This window comes from Macaca fascicularis, chromosome 1, assembly GCF_037993035.2.
Source record: "Macaca fascicularis isolate 582-1 chromosome 1, T2T-MFA8v1.1".
NCBI classification, from domain to species: domain Eukaryota; kingdom Metazoa; phylum Chordata; class Mammalia; order Primates; family Cercopithecidae; genus Macaca; species Macaca fascicularis.
The window spans coordinates 5,942,013-5,961,367 of NC_088375.1; the positions used below are offsets into that span (position 1 = coordinate 5,942,013).

The 19,355-nt window shown below is 38.5% G+C and overlaps 1 protein-coding gene across 38 annotated transcripts in view; it reads right to left on the bottom strand.

Moving 5' to 3' along the window:
* SDCCAG8 (SHH signaling and ciliogenesis regulator SDCCAG8) overlaps positions 1-19,355 on the bottom strand; it is a 250,336-nt gene that overhangs the window by 224,419 nt on the left and 6,562 nt on the right. For 22 of the 38 annotated variants that reach the window (XR_012432924.1, XR_012432937.1, XR_012432928.1 and 19 more), the window contains exons 2-4: positions 13,588-13,753; positions 12,779-12,861; positions 8,990-9,103 (exon numbers count right to left, since the gene is read on the bottom strand). Coding sequence is in view for 21 of the 38 variants with exons in the window: in XM_074035971.1 (XP_073892072.1) it covers positions 8,990-9,103; positions 12,779-12,790 (126 nt within the window). In the remaining 17 variants the exon portion in view is untranslated. The remainder of the gene's footprint in view (positions 1-8,989; positions 9,104-12,778; positions 12,862-13,587; positions 13,754-19,355) is intronic. The other 16 variants (XR_012433004.1, XR_012433027.1, XR_012432919.1 and 13 more) reach the window with 1 other exon arrangement.

Below are 19,355 nucleotides of genomic sequence, written 5' to 3' on the forward strand. Positions count from 1 at the left end.
TGGGAGAAGGGGCCTCCAGCTTCCTCTAGCCTTCCCGTCTACCTTAAAGGGCAGGGGAGACTGAGAAGCACTTGTGAATGTCACAGCCCAAGGCAAAGGCTTATTAAAAGACTGAGATCTAGTCATAGGCCTATTGAACGCTTCCCTCTACTCCCACATCTAACGACCACATCACTAGGGCTCCTGTATACTAAAAGAGAAATTCAACAGAAAGAACTGCATATCTCAGACTATATTTAGGAAGAATTCACTAGGGTAATGAAGAGACAACAGAAGAGACAAGACCAGGACATGGAAGGAAATTTCAGCCTCTGACATGTATAGTGACAGCAAACACAGCCTAGCTTCTAGCCAGATAAACATAAAAGCTCATGCTAAAGGCCTACTTATCTCAGTTCCTTTTACCAAATATGTCATGGCCAGCATTCATCAAACAATTACAAGACATGCTAAAAGACTGAAACACAGTTTGAAAGGATTTAACAAGCATCAGAAACAGTCTCAGATAAAGCAGAGATGTTAAAATTATCAGACCAGGAATTTAAAATAATTACAATTAAGGCCAGGCACGGTGGCTCACGCCTGTAATCCCAAGCACTTTAGGAGGCCAAGGTGGGAGGATCACCTGACCAAGGTGTTCAAGACCAGCCTGACCATCATAGTGAAACCCCACCTCTACTAACAATGCAAAAAAAATTCGCCAGGGGTGGCGGTGCATGCATGTAATCCCAGCTACTTGGGAGGCTGAGGCAGGAGAATCGCTTGAACCCAGGAGGCAGAGGTTGCAGTGAGCCGAGATCACGCCACTGCACTTGAGCCTCTAAATAAATAAATAAATAAATAAATAAATAAATAAAATAATTACGGTTACTATGCTAAGGTCTCTAATAGAGAAAATAGACTATATGCAAGAACAGCAGAGTAATATAAGTGGAGAGATGGAAACTCTATGAAAAAGATGAAAAGAAAATGCTCAAAATAAAAAAACTATTAACAGACATGAAGAATGCCTTTGAAAGGCTCATCAGTAGATTGGACGTAGCTGAGGAATGCATTAGTAAACTTTAAGAATTGTGAATAAGAATTTCCAAAAAAGAAATGCAATAAGGAAAAAAACTGAAGACAGAAAAATTATACGAGAACTACAGTACAATTACAAATGGTGTAATAAATACATACATATCACAGGAACACAAAAAAGGAAAAGAAGAAATATTTCAGTCAATAATGACTGAAAAATTTCCTGAATTAATGACAGGCACCAAACCACAGATCTAGGAAGCTCACAGAACACCAAGCAGGATAAATACCACCACAAAATACACTGAAGAATATCATATTCATACTGCAGAAAATCAAAGACAAAGAGAAAAATCTTAAAATAAGCCAAAGTAAACAAACAAACAAACAAAACCCCAAAATCAGGCTGGGCGCGGTGGTTCATGCCTGTGTTCCCAGCATACAGGGAATGTATGCCTTGGGAGGCCGAGGCAGGCAGATCACATGAGCGTCAGGAGTTCAAGACCAGCCTGGCTAACATGGTGAAACCCTGTCTCTACTAAAAATACAAAAATTAGCCAGGCATGGTGGTGGGCACCTGTAATCCCAGCTATTCAGGAGGCTGAGGCATGAGAATTGCTTGAACTCGGGAGGCCGAGATTGCAGCGAGCCAAGACCTCGCCACTATACTCCAGCCTGTGTGACAGAGCGAGACTCAGTCTCAAATAATAATAATAATAAAACAAAAATCAAACAAACAAAAAAACAAAAACCTTACCTATAAAGAAGGAAGGATAAGAATTACCTGGGAATACTTTTCAGAAGCCATGCAAACAGGAAGAGAATAAAATGAATCTAATATTTAAAGTGTTTAAAAAAAAAAAAACACACCAACCTAGAATTCTGGATTCAGCAAGATTAACTTTCAAAAGAGAAAGAAAAATATTTTCTTAGACCAACAAGAATTGATGGAATTTATTGCTAGCATATATGCCTCACAAGAAACGTTAAAAAAGTTCTTCAGAAAGGAGAAAAGATGATAAGGTGAGAAACTGCCATCTACATAAAGAAAAAAAGAGTATTAAAATAGGAGTAAGTGGATAGAAAATATTTTCTTATTAATTTATTTGACAGATGACACTTTGTGTTCAACATCATAATTGCAATAGTGTTTGTAGTAATTGTAGTTTATAGATAACTGAAATTAATGACAGAAATATTATAAAGGATGAGAGAGGGCTTGGGAATTCTGTCATAAGGAATTTGTACTATTCAAGAAGTGGCACAGGGTTACTTGAAAGTAAAGTTAGTTATAAATATTTACTGCAAACTCTAAGGCAACCAGTAAAGAAAAAAAAAAGACGAAGAAGTACAGTTGATCAACTGATATGTTAAGACAGGAGAAAAATGCAATCATGCAAAAATTAGCTGGTTGTGGTGGCTCACGCCTGTAGTCCTAGCTACTAGGAAGGCTGAGGCACAAGAATTGATTGAACCCAAGAGGCAGAGGTTGCAGTGGGCCAAGATGGTGTCACTGCACTGCAGTCTGGGCAACTGAGAGAGACTCTGTCTCCAAATATAAAAAATAATATGCAATCATATAAAATGCTCAATCAAAGTTACAGAAGGGACAGGTGCAGTGGCTCACACCTGGTAAGTGCAGCACTTTGGAAGGCTGAGGTGGGAAGATCACTTGAGGCCAGGAGTTTGACACCAGCCTGGGCAACATAGTGAGACTCCATCTCTGCAAAAAACATAAAAATTAGCCAGCCATAGTGGCGCAAGTCTGTAGTCCAAGCTACTCGGCAGGGAGGAGGTGGGAGGACTGCTTGAGCCCAAGAGTTCTAGGCTATAGTGAGCTTTGGTTACATCATTGCCTAGGTAACAGGGCAAGGCTCTATCTCTTTAAAAAAAAAAAAAGCCAGAGAAGACAGAAAAAGTGTGAAAATTTTTTAAAGAAACAAAAAATAAAGACAATGAAAATAATAGTAACAAATATGTTATACATTGATCCAATCATAACAATAATATCTTTAAATATAATGGTCTGAATATACCAAGTAAAAGATAGAGACTGTCAGAGTGGTTAAAAAAAGAAGAACAGGCCGGGAGCGGTGGCTCACGCCTGTAATCCCAGCACTTTGGGAGGCCGAGGCAGGCGGATCACAAGGTCAGGAGATCGAGACCACGGTGAAACCCCGTCTCTACTAAAAATACAAAAAATTAGCCGGGCGCAGTTGTGGGCGCCTGTAGTCCCAGCTACTCGGGAGGCTGAGGCAGGAGAATGGCGGGAACCCGGGAGGCGGAGCTTGCAGTGAGCCGAGATCGCGCCACTGCACTCCAGCCTGGGCGACAGAGCGAGACTCCGTCTCAAAAAGAAAAAAAAAAAAAAAAAAAAGAAGAACAACAAACTATATGTTGTCTACAAGAAGCCTATAATAGCCGGGCAAGGTGGCTCACATCTGCAATCCCATTACTTGGGAGGGTGAGGTTGGAGGATCCCTTGAGCCCAGGAGTTCAAGACCAGCCTGAGCAATATAGTGAGACCCCATCTCTAACCAAAAAAAAAAAAACCTCAAAACAAAAAAAGAAGCCAACTATAAATACAAAGACACAGATAGATTAAAAATAAATGAATGAAAAAAAACATATCATGTTAACACTAATCAATAGAAAGTTGGAGTAGCAATATTAATTTTAGACAAAGCAGATTTCAGACCAATGAAAATGATCAGGGATACAGAGGTACATTACATAATGATAAAGAGGTCAATTCACCAAGAAGATGTAACAAGTCTTAATGCATACGTGCTTAATAAAAGGGTATCAAAATGTATGAGGCAAAGGAAAACAGATGAATCCACTATTACAGTTGGAAATTTCAACATCCCCTGTCAGAAATGATAAAAATCACAAAGGACACAATGGAAATGAACACCAGCATCAATCAACTGGATCTAAGTGACATTTACAGACTACTTCATTCAAGACCAGCAGTACACATGTTTTCTTCAGGCTCACACAGAACATTCACCCGGGCAGACTACAATGTAGAAACCTTCACGAATTTAAAGGAATCGGAAAGTATGCGGTCAGACAACAATGGAATTAAACCAGAAATCAGTAACAGAACGACAGCTGCGAAACTCTCCAAATACCTGACGATGACACAACACTCTTCTAAATGACACACATGAATCCAAGACGTATCAAAATCCATTTAGAAATATTTTCAACTAAGTAAAAATTAAAATACAACTGATAAAAAGCTATGTACTTATTAAAAGGATGCAGCAAAAGGAGTGCAAAAAAATTAGAAAAGAAGAAAGACTTCAAATAAATAATCTAAGCTTCTACTTTAGAAGTTGGAAAACCAACAGCAAATTAATTCCAGAGTAAGCAGAAAAGAACATATAGTAAAAATCAGAGTGAAAGAATGAAATTAAAAATAGAAAATCACTAGAGAAAAACAACAAAATCAAAAGTTGGGTCTTTGAAAAGATGAATAAAATTGATAAGACTCTATACAAGTTAACTAAGAAAAAAAAAGAGAAAATACCAATTAGATTCTATCATGTACTAAGATCAGAAGTGAAAACGGGGCTATCACTACTGATCCCATGAACATTAAAGGGATAATAAAGAAATGTTTAAAAAACAGGATAACAAAGAAATACTATGAACAACTCCATGATCATGAATTTAGTCACCTAGATGAAACGCACCAATTCTTTATAAGACACAATCCATGAAAACTCACAGAGGGAAGAATAATCTGAATAAACCTTTATTTATCAAGAAAATTAAATCAACAATTAGCAACCTTTCAAAACAGAAAGCACCAGGTCCAGATAAGTTCACTAGTGAATTGTACCAAATATTTAAGAAAGAAATTATACCAATTATCTATAACGTATTTCATAAAATTCAAGAGGAAGTATTTGCTAACTTATTTTATGAGGCCAGCATTAACCTAATACTCAAACCAAGTGAAAACAAGTGGAAAATTACAGATCGATATCTCTAATGAACGTAGATGAAAAAATCCTCAACAAAATACTGGCAAATCAAATCCAACAATGTAAAAACGAATTCTACACCAGGATAAAGTAAGATTTATTCTAATTACACAACATTGGTTCGACATTTGAGTATCAGTTAATGTCACATCAACAATGTAGAGAAGAAAAATCATAATTTTAACCGTAGATGCAGGAAAAGCATTTGACAAAATGCGGCAGCCATCTATGATAAACACAGATGGTCCCTCAGTTGCGATGGTTTGACTTATGATTTTTTTGACTTTATTATGCTGCAAAAGCAATATGCATTCAGTAGAAACCATAATTCAAGTTTCAAATTTTGATATTTTCCCAAGCTAGCAATATGCAGTATAATATTCTCTCATGATGCTGGGCAGCAGCAGTGGCAGTGAGCTGTAGCTCCCAGTTAGCCGTGCAATCACAGGCGTAAACAACCAATATTCTATAGTATATTAAATGCGTTTTCAATTTACAATGAGTTTATCAGGACACAATCCCATTGTAAGTCGAGAGGCATCTATACTCTCAGTAACTAGGAATAGAGGGAAACACTCTTAACTTGATAAAGAACATCTACAAATAACCTATAGCTAACATACCTTATGGTAAGAAAGCAGTTTCCCACTAAGATCAAGAACAAGGTAAAGATGGCCCCTCTCACAACCATTCAACATCATTCCAAAAGTCTTAGCTAATGCAATAAGACAATTAAAAAAATAAAATCTGGCTGGGCACATTTACTAAAGCCTATAATCTCAACACCTTGGGAAGCCTACGTAGGAGGACTGTTAGAGCCCAGGAGTTCAAGACCAGCCTGGGCAACATGATGAGACCTCAACTCTACAAAAAGTAATAATAATAAAACAATAGCCAAGCATGATGGTGTGCATCTGTGGTCCCAGCCACCAGGGAGGCTGGGGTAGGAGGATCACTTGAGCCCAGGATGTCAAGGCTACAGTGAGCCATGATCATGCCACTGCACTCCAGCCTGTACAACAGAGCAAGACCCTATCTCAAAACAATTAATTAAGAAAAATAAATGAAAAATGTAATAAACACAAAATCTAAACATATTGGAAAGGAGAAAATAACACTGTCTTTGTTTGCAGATAATATGCTTGTTGATGAGGAAAATCCCAAAGAATCAACAAAAAATGCTGGAACTAATAAGTGACTTATACCAAGGTTGCAGAATACAAGGTCAATACACAAAGTCAATTGTTTTCTTCTATATTAGCAATAAATCATTGGAATTTGAAATTAAATACATAATACCATTTACACTAAAAAATGAAATAGGTAGCTGGGCACAGTTCCTCATGCCTGTAATCCCAGCACTTTAGGAGGCCGAGGCGGGTGGAACATGAGGTCAGGAGTTCGAGACCAACCTGGCCAACGTAGTGAAACCCCATCTCTACTAAAAATACAAAAATTAGCCAGGTGTGGTGGCGCATGCCTGTAGTCCCAGCTACTCAGGAGGCTGAGGCAGAAGAATTGTTTGAACCCAGGAGGCAGAGGTTGTAGTGAGCCGAGACTGCACCATTGCACTCCAGCCTGGATGACAGAGCGAGACTGTGTCTCAAAAATAAAATAAAATAAAATAAAATAGGTATAAACCTCACAAAATTTGTAGAAGATCTATTTGAGGAAAACCATAACACTGATTAAAGTAATCAAAGAAGATCTAAGTAAATAGAGATATTCCATGTTCATGGATAGGAATATTCAATAGTATCAAAATGCCAGTTATTCCCAACTTGATCAATAGATCCAACACAATTCCAATCCAAATCCTATTTTGTGGATATCAACAAACTGATTCTAAAGTTTACAGGGAGACAAAAAAGTCCCAGAATACTCATCACAATATTGAAGAAGAATAAAATTGGAGTCCTGATATTACCCAACTTCAAGACTTAATATAAAGCTACAGTAATCAAGATAGAGTGATACTGGCAAAAGAATTGACAAGTAAATCAATGGAACAGGATAGCCCAGAAACAGACCCCAAAATATGGACAACTGTCCTTCAAACATGATCTAAATGTAAAATAAACAATTATAAAATACCTAGAAGAAGAAAGGAGAAAATATAGTGAACTTGGATTTGGTAATAAATTTTTAAATGCAAAGTTAAAAGTACAATCTATGAAAGAAAAAATTGGTAAGTTAAACTTCATTAAAATTAAAAATTTCTGCTCATTGAAAGACACTGTTAAGAGAAGTAAATGCCAAGTCAAAGACTGGGAGAAAATACTTGAAAAAGACATATCTGATAAAGGATTGGCATCCAAAATACAACAAGAATTGTTAAAACTCAACAATAAAAAAACGAACAACCTGATTTTAAAAATGGGTGAACGACCTGAACAGACACCTCACTCAAAGATGTGATATAGGTGGAATATAGGCACATGAAAAGATGTTCAGCGTCATTTGTGATCAGGAAATTGAAACTAAAACAGCAATGAAGTTCCACTACACATCTATTAGAACAGCTAAACTCTAAAACACTGACAACACCAAATGCTAATGAGGATATGGAGAACAATGAGAACTCTTGGACACAGGAAGGGGAACATCACACACCGGGGCCTGTTGTGGGGTGGGGGGAGTGGGGAGGGATAGCATTAGGAGATATACCTAATGTAAATGACGAGTTAATGGGTGCAGCACACCAACATGGCACATGTATACATATGTAACAAACCTGCACGTTTTGCACATGTACCCTAGAGCATAAAGTAAAATTTTAAAAATTGAAAAAAAAAAAGACCGGTTCAAGATCTCTCTCTCCCATAAAAACATTCCCAAAGACATTAGCTTTTCCTAACTTTCTTCTCTTATTATAATTATAGCTTATACCAAGAAGTAAAGGCCTATACTATATTCTCTAATGTGCTGCTTATGGTGTTAATAGGGAATAGTTCTGTCTTCTCAAGTAGATGGTAAATACATTCTGCTTTATATCTTTCAAGTTTTATCCACAATATCTTAGGGATTAATAGAGTCTTGTTAATGAAATAGTTCCTAGGATATTATTTCAGCTTTACTGGTAATCCAAGACCACCTGTATATTAATGACTGTGTCCTCCAAGAACAGGAAATTACATGTTAAGATCAGAAATTCCCTGGTAAAATCAGGAGAGTGAAACATCTAAAGCCTCCTTAAGTTACATACTGGCCTTGCATCATCCTAAAATGTCAACAATATAATACATAATATCATATACTATATGTAAAAACATGATACAAGAGATATCAGTAATTCCTATAAAAATATTGTACAATCTAATACACTGAAACTAGAAAGAAAGAAAGAGGGAGAGAAAGAAAAGAAGTAAAACACGACATACTTTGGGGAGATGAAAAGGCTCTATTAGCATTAATGACATTAGTAAACTGCACACAGTTGAGCATATAACCCTCTAGTGTCACAAGCTATATATGATGTGTTTGGTTTCTTGATCACTACTGTCAGTACCCTATGAACCATTCTCATTCAAAGTCAAAGTAAGAGCCTAATACTGACAGTGGAGAAGAACTGGTCTTGCCAGTTTAGAATCCCTGATTATTGTACCCCTGCCCCAACAGGTTGACAAGTGCGGGAGAATGATTGCTATTTGTATTCCAAAGCATTTGCCATTTGCTGGGTTACAGCAAGTGGGGTGAGAAGGAAAACTTCTGAAATATGAGAGCATATTATGAAATCATTAGACATAGTAATGAACTACTGCGAAATCAAGCAATCAGAAATGGTATGGTCAAGAGCATCATTCCCAAGTCTGACAAGCTCTTGTGACACATCAGTCTCTCAATCATGTAAGAATAGCAATTGTCATTGCCTTGCTACAAACATGAAGATTTATAGTAGCAAATTTGTATACAATGTATAGTTAATATAAGCTTTAATTTATTTAGTTTTAAATTCTTAATGAGAAACTTACCTTGCAGAACTTAACTTCTGCCTCTAAATGATGAATATATTGAGACTGGTCATTAATAATAGGAACAAGGTTGTGCATAGTAGGCATATTGGTTTCCTCATGTTCTAATGACCTCTATGACAAAAATAAATAAATAAATAAATACATACATACATACATACATAATTTTTAAAAAGCAAAATTAAGCATGTTTGGATTTAGCAAAGAATCAGTTGTTACCTTCTCCATACTCAATTGTGCATTGATGTGATATAAACATATAATTGATCGCAATGTAGCTTACAGTCTTGATATAGTTCGGATGCTTATCCCCCACAAACCTCATGTTGAAATGCAGCCCCCAGCATTGGAGGTGGGGCCTGGTGGGAGGTGTTTAGGTCACGATGAATGGATGAATACCTCGGTGCTGGTGCTATCCTCATGATAATGAGTTCTTGCTCTGAGTTTTGGTGAGATCTGGTTGTTTAAAAGAATGTGACACCTCTCCTCACTTCTTGCTCTGGCTCTCACCACATGAAAAGCCTGTTCCCCTTCTACCTTCCACCATGACTGAAAGTTTCCTGAGGCCCTCACTAGAATGAGATGCCAGTCCCACACTTCCCATACAGCCTGCAGAGCCCTTCTCCCCTTCCACCTTCCACCACGGCTGAAAGTCTCCTGAGGCCCTCACCAGAATGAGATGCCAGTCCCACACTTCCCATACAGCCTGCAGAATCCTGAGGCCCTCACCAGAATGAGATGCCAGTCCCACACTTCCTATACAGCCTGCAGAACCGTGAGCTGATTAAACCTCTTTTTCAAATAAATGACCCAGCCTCAGGTATTTATTTATAGCAACACGAGAATGGACTAACACAAATACTTGCTTCTCTATCCTATAAATTCCACAAATACACAAGATTCACGGACGTGAATATCATTTTGTTTTTTAAGATGGATGGTGAAAGTGGTTATAAAAAGCACATATAGTGAATGGAAAAATGCTGGGGTAGCAGTAGTATAACTGGCTTGGAATGAACGATTTTAACAAATTGGAAAAACAACATTCCATTCAGTAATGCTGAGATACAAGGGACAACTCTCTCCAAGAAACTGCCATGGAAGAGGATTTGCTAGCTAAAACTGCAGCAGCTCCGTGAGGGAGAGATTCTTTAGGAACTCTTTGATGCCAAGCCTGTGTCAATGCGATAAAATTCCATCTCAAAAAGGATACATTAGCAAAACATAGTTTTCGATTTTTGACTCTAGTATTGAAGGCAATTCAAGCGTATGCCGCTCTGGAGCATAGAACCTCCAGGAGTAGAGCCCTGAAGTAGTTTGACTACTTTTTTCGTTGAGGGGTCCAACGAAGAGATTTAAAAAAAAACACTAATGTTATTTTAGCTCTGTAGCATTCCTGGAACTTACTGCTAATGTATATCTTACCTTATCTTAAAGTGACTGTGATATAGTTTGTAAAATCATATACACATCACATGATTTTTTTTTAAAAGGATGAGGAAATCAGGAAAAGGGAAAACAAGGGTCACCCAGTTAAACAAACCCAGAGGAAAGCTTGAAATGAGACACAGTGTCTGTTTCTCAGCTGTTCTCTTTCTCAGCACAGCAGAAATTTTAAACGATAACCAAGCACCAGCTACCATGGCAGAATAAAATAAAATAGAGCTCTGCTTTTTGGTGTATTGAAGATATTTAAAAACCAAAGTAACTCTAATTAAATGAATTATCTGTCATGAGTAGAAATCAAACAATTAGAATCATCCTCCATTAATAGAAATAGGTTCAGAAGGTAAGCAAATATAAATTACTACTATGAGTATACAGCAGGAAGTCAATGTGAAAAATAAAAAGCTCAAGCTAATATTGTATGAAAAACGTTCACCTGAAATCATTTGTGTCTACTTTAAAGGGCTTTAGTTTGGATATCTACATTTTAAGACAGTAAGTAATAACTTCTCTTCCATCTCAATAGTGCCTCAGTTTTACTCTCAATATATGCATGTATTTCTAATACGTTATACTGGCTATGAAAGTGCATTCTAAGGGTATAATCTTAAAAAGCTAATTATTACTATTATGGTTTATAATTATTACATGTAGGCTATATACATTTAGAGTCTAAGTTCCATTCTTTTACACAGCTCCATATAAATAGACTTGTATATTTTAAAGTGTACTCTGTATGTACTAAACTGATTCTCTTAATGAAGGTCTTCCAGCCTGCCTGGATTCAATAAGCTCCATAATATCACTTGCTCATGCTTTAAAAAACGAATAAGCATGTCTGAGTATTCAACAGAAAAAGCAACTGCATCTAGGTAGACTTAAAAGCATTCCACCAGTGTGTGCTTAAGAGCATGCTAGAAACCAGACGTCAATAGTAATAAATTCATTAAATAATGAGATGTTTTATTAAAATTATAAAATCTATATCTATAAATATTGAATATGCATATGAAGTACATTTCTCTAAAGTTAGAATTAAGCTTAAAAGTTTGTGTCAGCCTGGAATGAAGTGTTCTTATGGGAGTGATATTCTGACATTTCAGTGGTGAAGAAAAGAAAGTAACATGTCTCCATACTTTTCAGCATATAGGCATTGTATTGAACTATAAAACACATTGAAAATGCGAGGTTGCTGCTCTGACATGTTATGTTTGTGTAACACTTCATAGGTTTCTAAAGAATTTTAAGTATGTAATCTTATCTTGTTATTCCAAAAACTCCGTGAGACAGGCACAATATCCTAGAGAGTATGTGATAGATCTTAGATAGAACTAAGCCCTTGACTATTATTTTGGCCACTTAAATCTGGTTCAGAGTTCTTTCACTCACATCTATCTCAGCCTTTAGCATATAAAATGCTTTAATCAGGAATAATATACTCTGTCAAAGCAATAAAAAACAGCCTCAGAAGAAATACAGCACCACTTCTTATATATCATACAATTTTATAACCATATATTTTAACATATAGAAGAACATTACATATTAAAACGTATTATTTTGAGGCCGGGTGCGGTGGCTCATGCCTGTAATCCCAGTACTTTGGAAGGCCGAGGCAGGTGGATTACCTGAGGTTCAGAGTTTGAGACCAGCCTAGCCAATACGGTGAAACCCCATCTCTACTAAAAATACAAAAAATTAGCCTGGTGTGGTAGTGCACATCTGTAATCCCAACTACTAGGGAGGCTGAGGCAGGAGAATCACTTGAACCGGGGAGGCAGAGGTTGTAGTGAGCCAAGATCATGCCACTGTACTCCAGCCTGAGCGACAGAATGAGACTCCCTCTCAAAAAAATTAATTAATTAAAAACAAAATGTATTATTTTGACATTCAAAATTTTTAAATATTACAAAGGTGGGCTACAATTATAATTAAGTAACTTCTAAAAATGATGGATGATAGATATGGCCCTCTAAAAAAGAAATTACTAAAATCATTAGTTTATCTTTTACATATATTCTCCTTTGACTTATATAATTTATATTAATTTATTATATATTATATATTTGTATTACATATTTTGCTAACAGTTGCAAAATAAATTCTCCCAACTATTCCCTTGCTCCCATTTTCCAAGTGAATAATAAATTTAAAATATCAAGATTCCCTCTGCCATGGAAATCTATTTTTTCAGCCAAAATCATCAGAGGGAAAAGAATTACTTTTAATGTTTTTCACTATTAGCATGCCATGCTTAAATTTTTTCTGCAACATGTACTACAAAATGACACAGTACAGTAAAACATAGGAATGCTTTGTCAAGTTGGAAAAGCTGATACTTACCAAAGGGGACATTTTTCTTCTTGATGGAGATACTTCACTTTCCTTATCTGCTTGTCGGCGCAACAAATCTTTGAGCTGATTAACTATAGAGCAAAAGCAGAGGGGTTATTAACCTTATTTGAGATCCATGGTTTCTTACCACCCATCCATCATTCCAACTAATAAAAATTGCTGAAATACATATTATGCATCAAGAATTCTGCTATCAACTGGGGATACAAAGACCAACATCAGAAAAAAAAAAAAAAAAGAATTTCTACCCCTTAAGTGCTAAGAATCTAGCAATGAAGAGAGAGACACTGATATAAAATAAGTTTGTATGTAGACCTAGAGCTGTGCACTGTGCTACAAGAAGAGGAAGCACCTAATTGTGCTTGTTTTCACAGAGGAGATAACACTGCAAGGACGAACAGGAAGGAGTTCACCAAGCAAAAAAGGATAAGAAAAATTCCAATTAGAAGGCACTGCACATGTCAAAGCATAAAAGCATAGCGAGGAGGTCATTATAACTAGAATATGAGTTGTGAGATGGATGATTAACATGAGAAGTACACAAAGATGAGCCAAAGAGGCAGGTTGGAGCTATCTTAGGAAAACACTGTTATTTTGTAACTAAGAATTTCGGACTTTCGCCTATAGGCATTGGGAAGTCAAAGAAAAAAAGATTAAGCAAGGGAATTAAATTATCTGATTTGTGTTTCAGGAATAACATCATAGCAGCAGAACGAAGAATGAAAGGACTTATTATTCTACGGAGTTTAAAAAATTCACTATGCATCATTCAGGCTAGGACTGACTTTCATACTCACCAGCATGGCTCTGTTGTAATTCGGGCCAGGCTGTCCTGGCATCCTCATTTCCCACACTGGTGCTAAAAGAAAGATTTGGTGCATCTCCTCCAATAGTGACATCACCTTCTTTCAGGGCACATTTCAGTTGGTGAATGCTTCTACTGGCACGTTCTGCAAGAACAACCTGATGAAAGTTAGGACCAATGAAATCTGGGTGACCAAATGGACACTTGCTCAAGAAGGCAGTTTTTAAAGGTGAAATCATTATTTCTCGTACTTTATGGAAAAAACGCAGAGTTCTGTTTCTAGCTTGCTGAGGGATGTGCCAGAGATGGTGAGAGAAGATTAACTTCATGGTGTAGAGGTAGGACTTGATGATCTCTAAGGTCCCTATCACTGTCGCAGTTGATTTCACTACATATAGCACCACCAGCAAGGAGTATTAAATGATAGAACTCTTCCCACCAGCTCCCATTAAACGATAACTTGCTAAGGGAAGTGCTCTCCTTCCCCTCATGCCTGACTCCTCTACCAACCTGGAGACAGAGGAGGACGGGAGGAGCAGTGGGGATGTGGGAAGAGCCAGCAAGAGGGGCTGCATCACACCCAGTTCCAACCTAGGGAAACCTCATTGTCCCTGGGGACAGGAAATTCCTCCCCCACCAAGAAACATCCACATGTCTGGCTTAGTTTTGATCAAAATTTGCATAGCTGAAGTGCTTAGAGTGGCAGCCCCGGTAGTACAGCTCTTCTGATATACTGCTGACTAACCACACCTCATAGATTCTTGGTTAGCGCAACTGACCACCCCTACAACACACAAAAACTGTCTAAAATGAAGCATTTTTAAGGTATATTACTGTGATAGTTCATCTCTAAAAATAGCCTCCAAGGGGTTGCAGTGAGCCGAGATCACACCACTGCACTCCAGCCTGGCAATAGAGCGAGACTCTGTTTCAAAAAAAAAAAAAATAGCCTCCAAGGAACCCAGCCTCATTCCCTTGTTGTCTTCTGATCTGAAACTGACGGGGCCCGTAATCTGCATTAACCAATAGAATGCAATAAAAGTCACACCATGTCAGACCCAGGCCTCGTCTTTAAAAGGACTGGCAGCTCCTGCTTCCTCTTGGAATGTTTGCTTTTGGGAGCCCTATGTAAGATACCTGGCTACCCTGCTGGAGAGACCTGGGAAGAGCATACGTGGAGAGGAAACGAGAGGCCCTGAGACCCCGTGAAGAAAGAGAAAAGCCCTCCCCGCACACACCCCGCTGCCCCCACTCCGACAGCCCAGTCCTCCAGAGGACTCTAGCACCAGAGGCCCTCTAACTGCAATGGCATGAAAGAGACCTGATTCATTACCAATCATGCATGAAAATATATTCATAAACATCTATTCTGTAGGACCTTGAAAAGTAGTTTCCATTTTCTCCAAGTGCATTGATTTCAAAGTTTGGAACAGAAACAAAAGCAATATTAGTACTTAATAGAAAAAAAAATCTCCATGTTACACAATATCTAATACAGTTTCTTTACTTACAGCAACTCATTTTCTACTTTGATAAAAGAAAACATGTATCTCAGGTCAGGGTTCGACAATGAAATTCTATTACTCAACTACACAAGAGACACAGTTAATTTATCACCATATTTTTCTCCATACCAATCCTATGTCCACACAGATCTTTCTTTGAAATGAATTTGGTGCTGATTACTAATGAAGACTGGCCTCCTCTGACTCATCATGAGTTTAAGGAAGTTCAGATAAGACACATTCCTGGTTTTGGGAATATATGAAACCGTGACAATTTTACAATAACTTAGTATTAGAAAATAGAGTAGAAAAGAGATTTGGTCATGCAAAAGGAAAATCAAGTGTTACATGATAAGCAATTCAGTTCATGTAGCTTCAGATTTATGCCCTTAAATCCACGAATAAAACACTTATCTTTATTGAATCTATTAGAAAGGACAGAGACAGTTTGACTAACATAAAAATGTATACCAGGTAAAAGTATTGCACCGTTGGTGATTATGGATGAAACAGGAGTGTGGCATCACCATGAGGAAGCAAAAAAAAAAAAAAAAGGAACTATGCAACCATGAAGTGAATGCTTAGTCTCAGAGATCGGAAGCTTAAAGAAAAGGACAGAGTAAAACCTAAAGAGAAAGAAAAGAAGGATCCCAGCGCGTTAAAGGAAAGAGAAGTTCCCCAACACCCTTCCTGCTTATTTTTCCAATATAATACACAGCTGGGCCCACCTTACCACATCCTCGTTGATACCAACTTTATCAGCTTTTCCATAAAAGTCAAATTGGACTTAGTGCAGTCAATGATGGACTGTCTGTATGCCAAGTGTATCCCTTGGATAACTGATTGTGTAATGGCTGAAATTGAGAAATTGGGGCAGAAGTATTGAGTGGCTCTAAGGATCGCCAAGGATCCAAGATTTGAACGATTACCATGAACACACAAAGGAACCTATGCACATGACTGCCTAGTACAGAGAGTAACTCAGCCTAAGTGTGTAAGTGTTACATTGTGCCCACAGTTCACTGGGACTTTTTTTTTTTTCTTGAGAGGGAGTTTCACTCTTGCTGCCCAGGCTGGAGTGCAGTGGTGCAATCTCAGCTCACCACAACCTCAAGCGATTCTCCTGCCTCAGCTTCCCGAGTACCTGGGATTACAGGCACCTGTCACCACACCCGACTAATTTTGCATTTTTTTGGTAGAGACGGGGTTTCTCCATGTTGGTCAGGCTGGTCTCAAACTCCCAACCTCAGGTGATCCGCCCGTCTCAGCCTCCAAAAGTGTTGGGATTACAGGCATAAGCCACCACGCCCGGTGACCGGGACCTTAAAAAGAAGAATCCATAAGATTCCTGGAATTCCTATTATGTATATTTCCTTTCTTTTTTTTTTTTTTTTTTTTTTTTTTGAGAGGGGGTCTCACTGTTGTCCCCAGGCTGGAGTGATCTTGGCTCACTGTAACCTCCACCGCCCAGGTTCAAGCGATTTTCCTGCGTTAGCCTCCCGAGTAGCTGGGATTACAGGCACCTGCCACCACACCCAGCTAATTTGTGTATTTTTAGCAGAGACGGGGTTTCACCGTGTTGGCCATGCTGGTCTTGAATTCCTGACCTCAGGTTATCCGCCCACCCTGGCCTCCCAAAGTGCTGGGATTATAAGAGTGAGCCACCGTGCCCAGCCTAGGGCAGCATTTTAAGGGCACTTTTCATTCCTTTTCTAATATTCTTGTTTAATCTTTTAGAATTTATAACATTCAAAGACTACATGTTAAATTGTACTATGAACACAATATTATGTGAAATAATGAACTATTGAATTCAACAACTATCCCAAAGAAAAGTGATACAAAAGGCTTTAAGGTTGTTTGTTTGCAACTACTGACTTCAGAGGTACTAGAGACAGAGAGGAAAAGCAGGAATTTGCAAGAACTGTGCCCTAAAACTAAAACTACAGAGTTGACATTTTAAAGTCACTTCAGCGCTACATTTCAAAACATGCTAAGTGCTTTTCAAATATATAACAAAGCAACATAATTATATACTGTAACAGATAAACCCAGTTAATCTGAAGAAGAATAACACTCAGATGATTCAGGACAGATGAAAATCCCACGGCTCTTCAACTGGAGCCATTGCAACTGAAGCCCCCATAACCCTTACTAAGAGCACTACTCCCCAGATGCAGTTATCTGCTCCGTACATTTAAGGAAACCAGATTAGACAGAAGGTTCCAGTTATCGTTTCCTATCCAATTGCTAATGGGACACAGTTTTATCTGTTTCTAACCAAGAGAGAGAACACGCTCATTTCCTCTTCTCTCCTGAGAGGAGAGTAAGGGTATTTCACGATGAATGCATCCTGATTTCTTTTCCCCAGCACCAACCAGGAACTGACTATAAACTTAACTATGACTATAGACACAAACAGGACCCCTGAGTCCTACAGATCACATGAAAGTAAGTGCAAGTAAATAATATTTCTGCTAATGCACTATCCAAACATCAATCAGTACAATGAGCACTTAAACGGTACCTGAGCTAATGGCTGCTGGCTAATTTCAGTCTGTCTTGTCCATTTTCTTTTTTCTTTTTTTTTTTTTGAGACAGAGTTTCACTCTTGTTGCCCAGGCTGGAGTGCAATGGCACAATCTCGGCTCACTGCAACCTCCGCCTCCCAGGTTCAATGGATTCTCCTGCCTCAGACTCCCGAGTAGCTGGGATTACAGGCATGCACCACCACACCGGGGTAATTTTGTATTTTTGGTAGAGACAGGGTTTCTCCATGTTGGTCAGGCTGGTCTCAAACTCCTGACCTCAGGTGATCCGTCCGCCTCAGCCTCCCAAAGTGCTGGGATTACAGACGTGAGCCACCCTGCCTGGCCTGTCTTGTCCATTTTCTTAGTAGAGTTTCCCTACTTCCTATGTTCTCACTCTTAGTTCACCATTGGGCCTCTCTTCATCAAGATGTTTTTGAACAAAATGCAAGTACATTTCAGTCTAGGACGAATCACCACTTATATACACACTGTGAATTATTAATTTCTTCATTCTCCATCTGTCCTGGGGGATGTGAAAGAGATTGCCCTGGTGACAGGGAGGGGGGACCACTCCCTGCGAAGCGCCCAGCTGTCTCTGAGAAAATATGCAATGAACTATTCCTCCCTAGGCCGAGACACGAGATGCACTGCAGCTCCCAGTACAAGCTTAGATTAGGGCAGACACGCAGAAAAATGAAACCACAGTGAGATAAGAGATACATATGTCTGTCCACACTTGACTGGGCCTCAGCCTAGTTCAGAAGATTGCTGTCACTGTTTATGAAGGAACCAACAAGTAGCACTACCAAGATATAAACAGCAGAAGCAAAAAATCAGACAAAGTCAGCTTTGTGAAAGGCAATTACAACTGTGAAAGAGATTACAAGTACTATGTAGAATTTTTTTTTGTTTAAATCTCAAAGAAAATACTATCCTAAGACTCTGATATCTGAAAATATGCTAAAGTGCTTGGCGCCAGGGGTAAAAGATAATCTGATAAAGAATGTAAACATCTTAAGAAAGCAACATCTGGAAGATCATTAAAGATATATGGGTGGTGGCAAATCCAGGAGATTGGCTATATGCATTCAGAGGGATACACCTGGTATTTCTTTGGCACCAGCGGGGAGGACTGATGCACCTGTCACTTTCCAGTGATAAAAGGAGTAAACCTAGCTAAGCTGGCAAAGAACATAGGTAAAATCACCAGCAAATACAATCTGTATATCCTTACTTGTAATTACTGTAAAGTAGGATTCTTGCAGAGCAAGGTCTACGAGCAAAACCTGTACTTCTAGATCATGATTTCTCAACCTCAGCACTATTGACATTTTGGGCCTGATAATTCTCTGTTGGAAGGGGCTGTTTTGTGTCAGTTTAATAGCATCCCTGGCTTCTGCCTACTAGAGGCCAGCAGCACTCATCTCCACCCCCAATTGTGACAATAAAAAAAAATCAATAAAACGAGATCAATTAAACAAGACAGTTTTCAAGTCAATGAAACAAGATCAATAAAACAAGAGTTTTCAGTGTTGAGGGGAGACTTGCTATCACACTGACCACATTACTACATTGTAAGTGTTGCCGCCTCTTGATGGAAAATGAGCGTGACAGTGAGCTATTCTGCCACAGGAGCGCTGGTAGGGAGGGCACAGCCTGAGACCGACAGTGCCGCGATGGGACACACCTGATCCGGTGTCAGGAATAGATGTTACATCCATCAG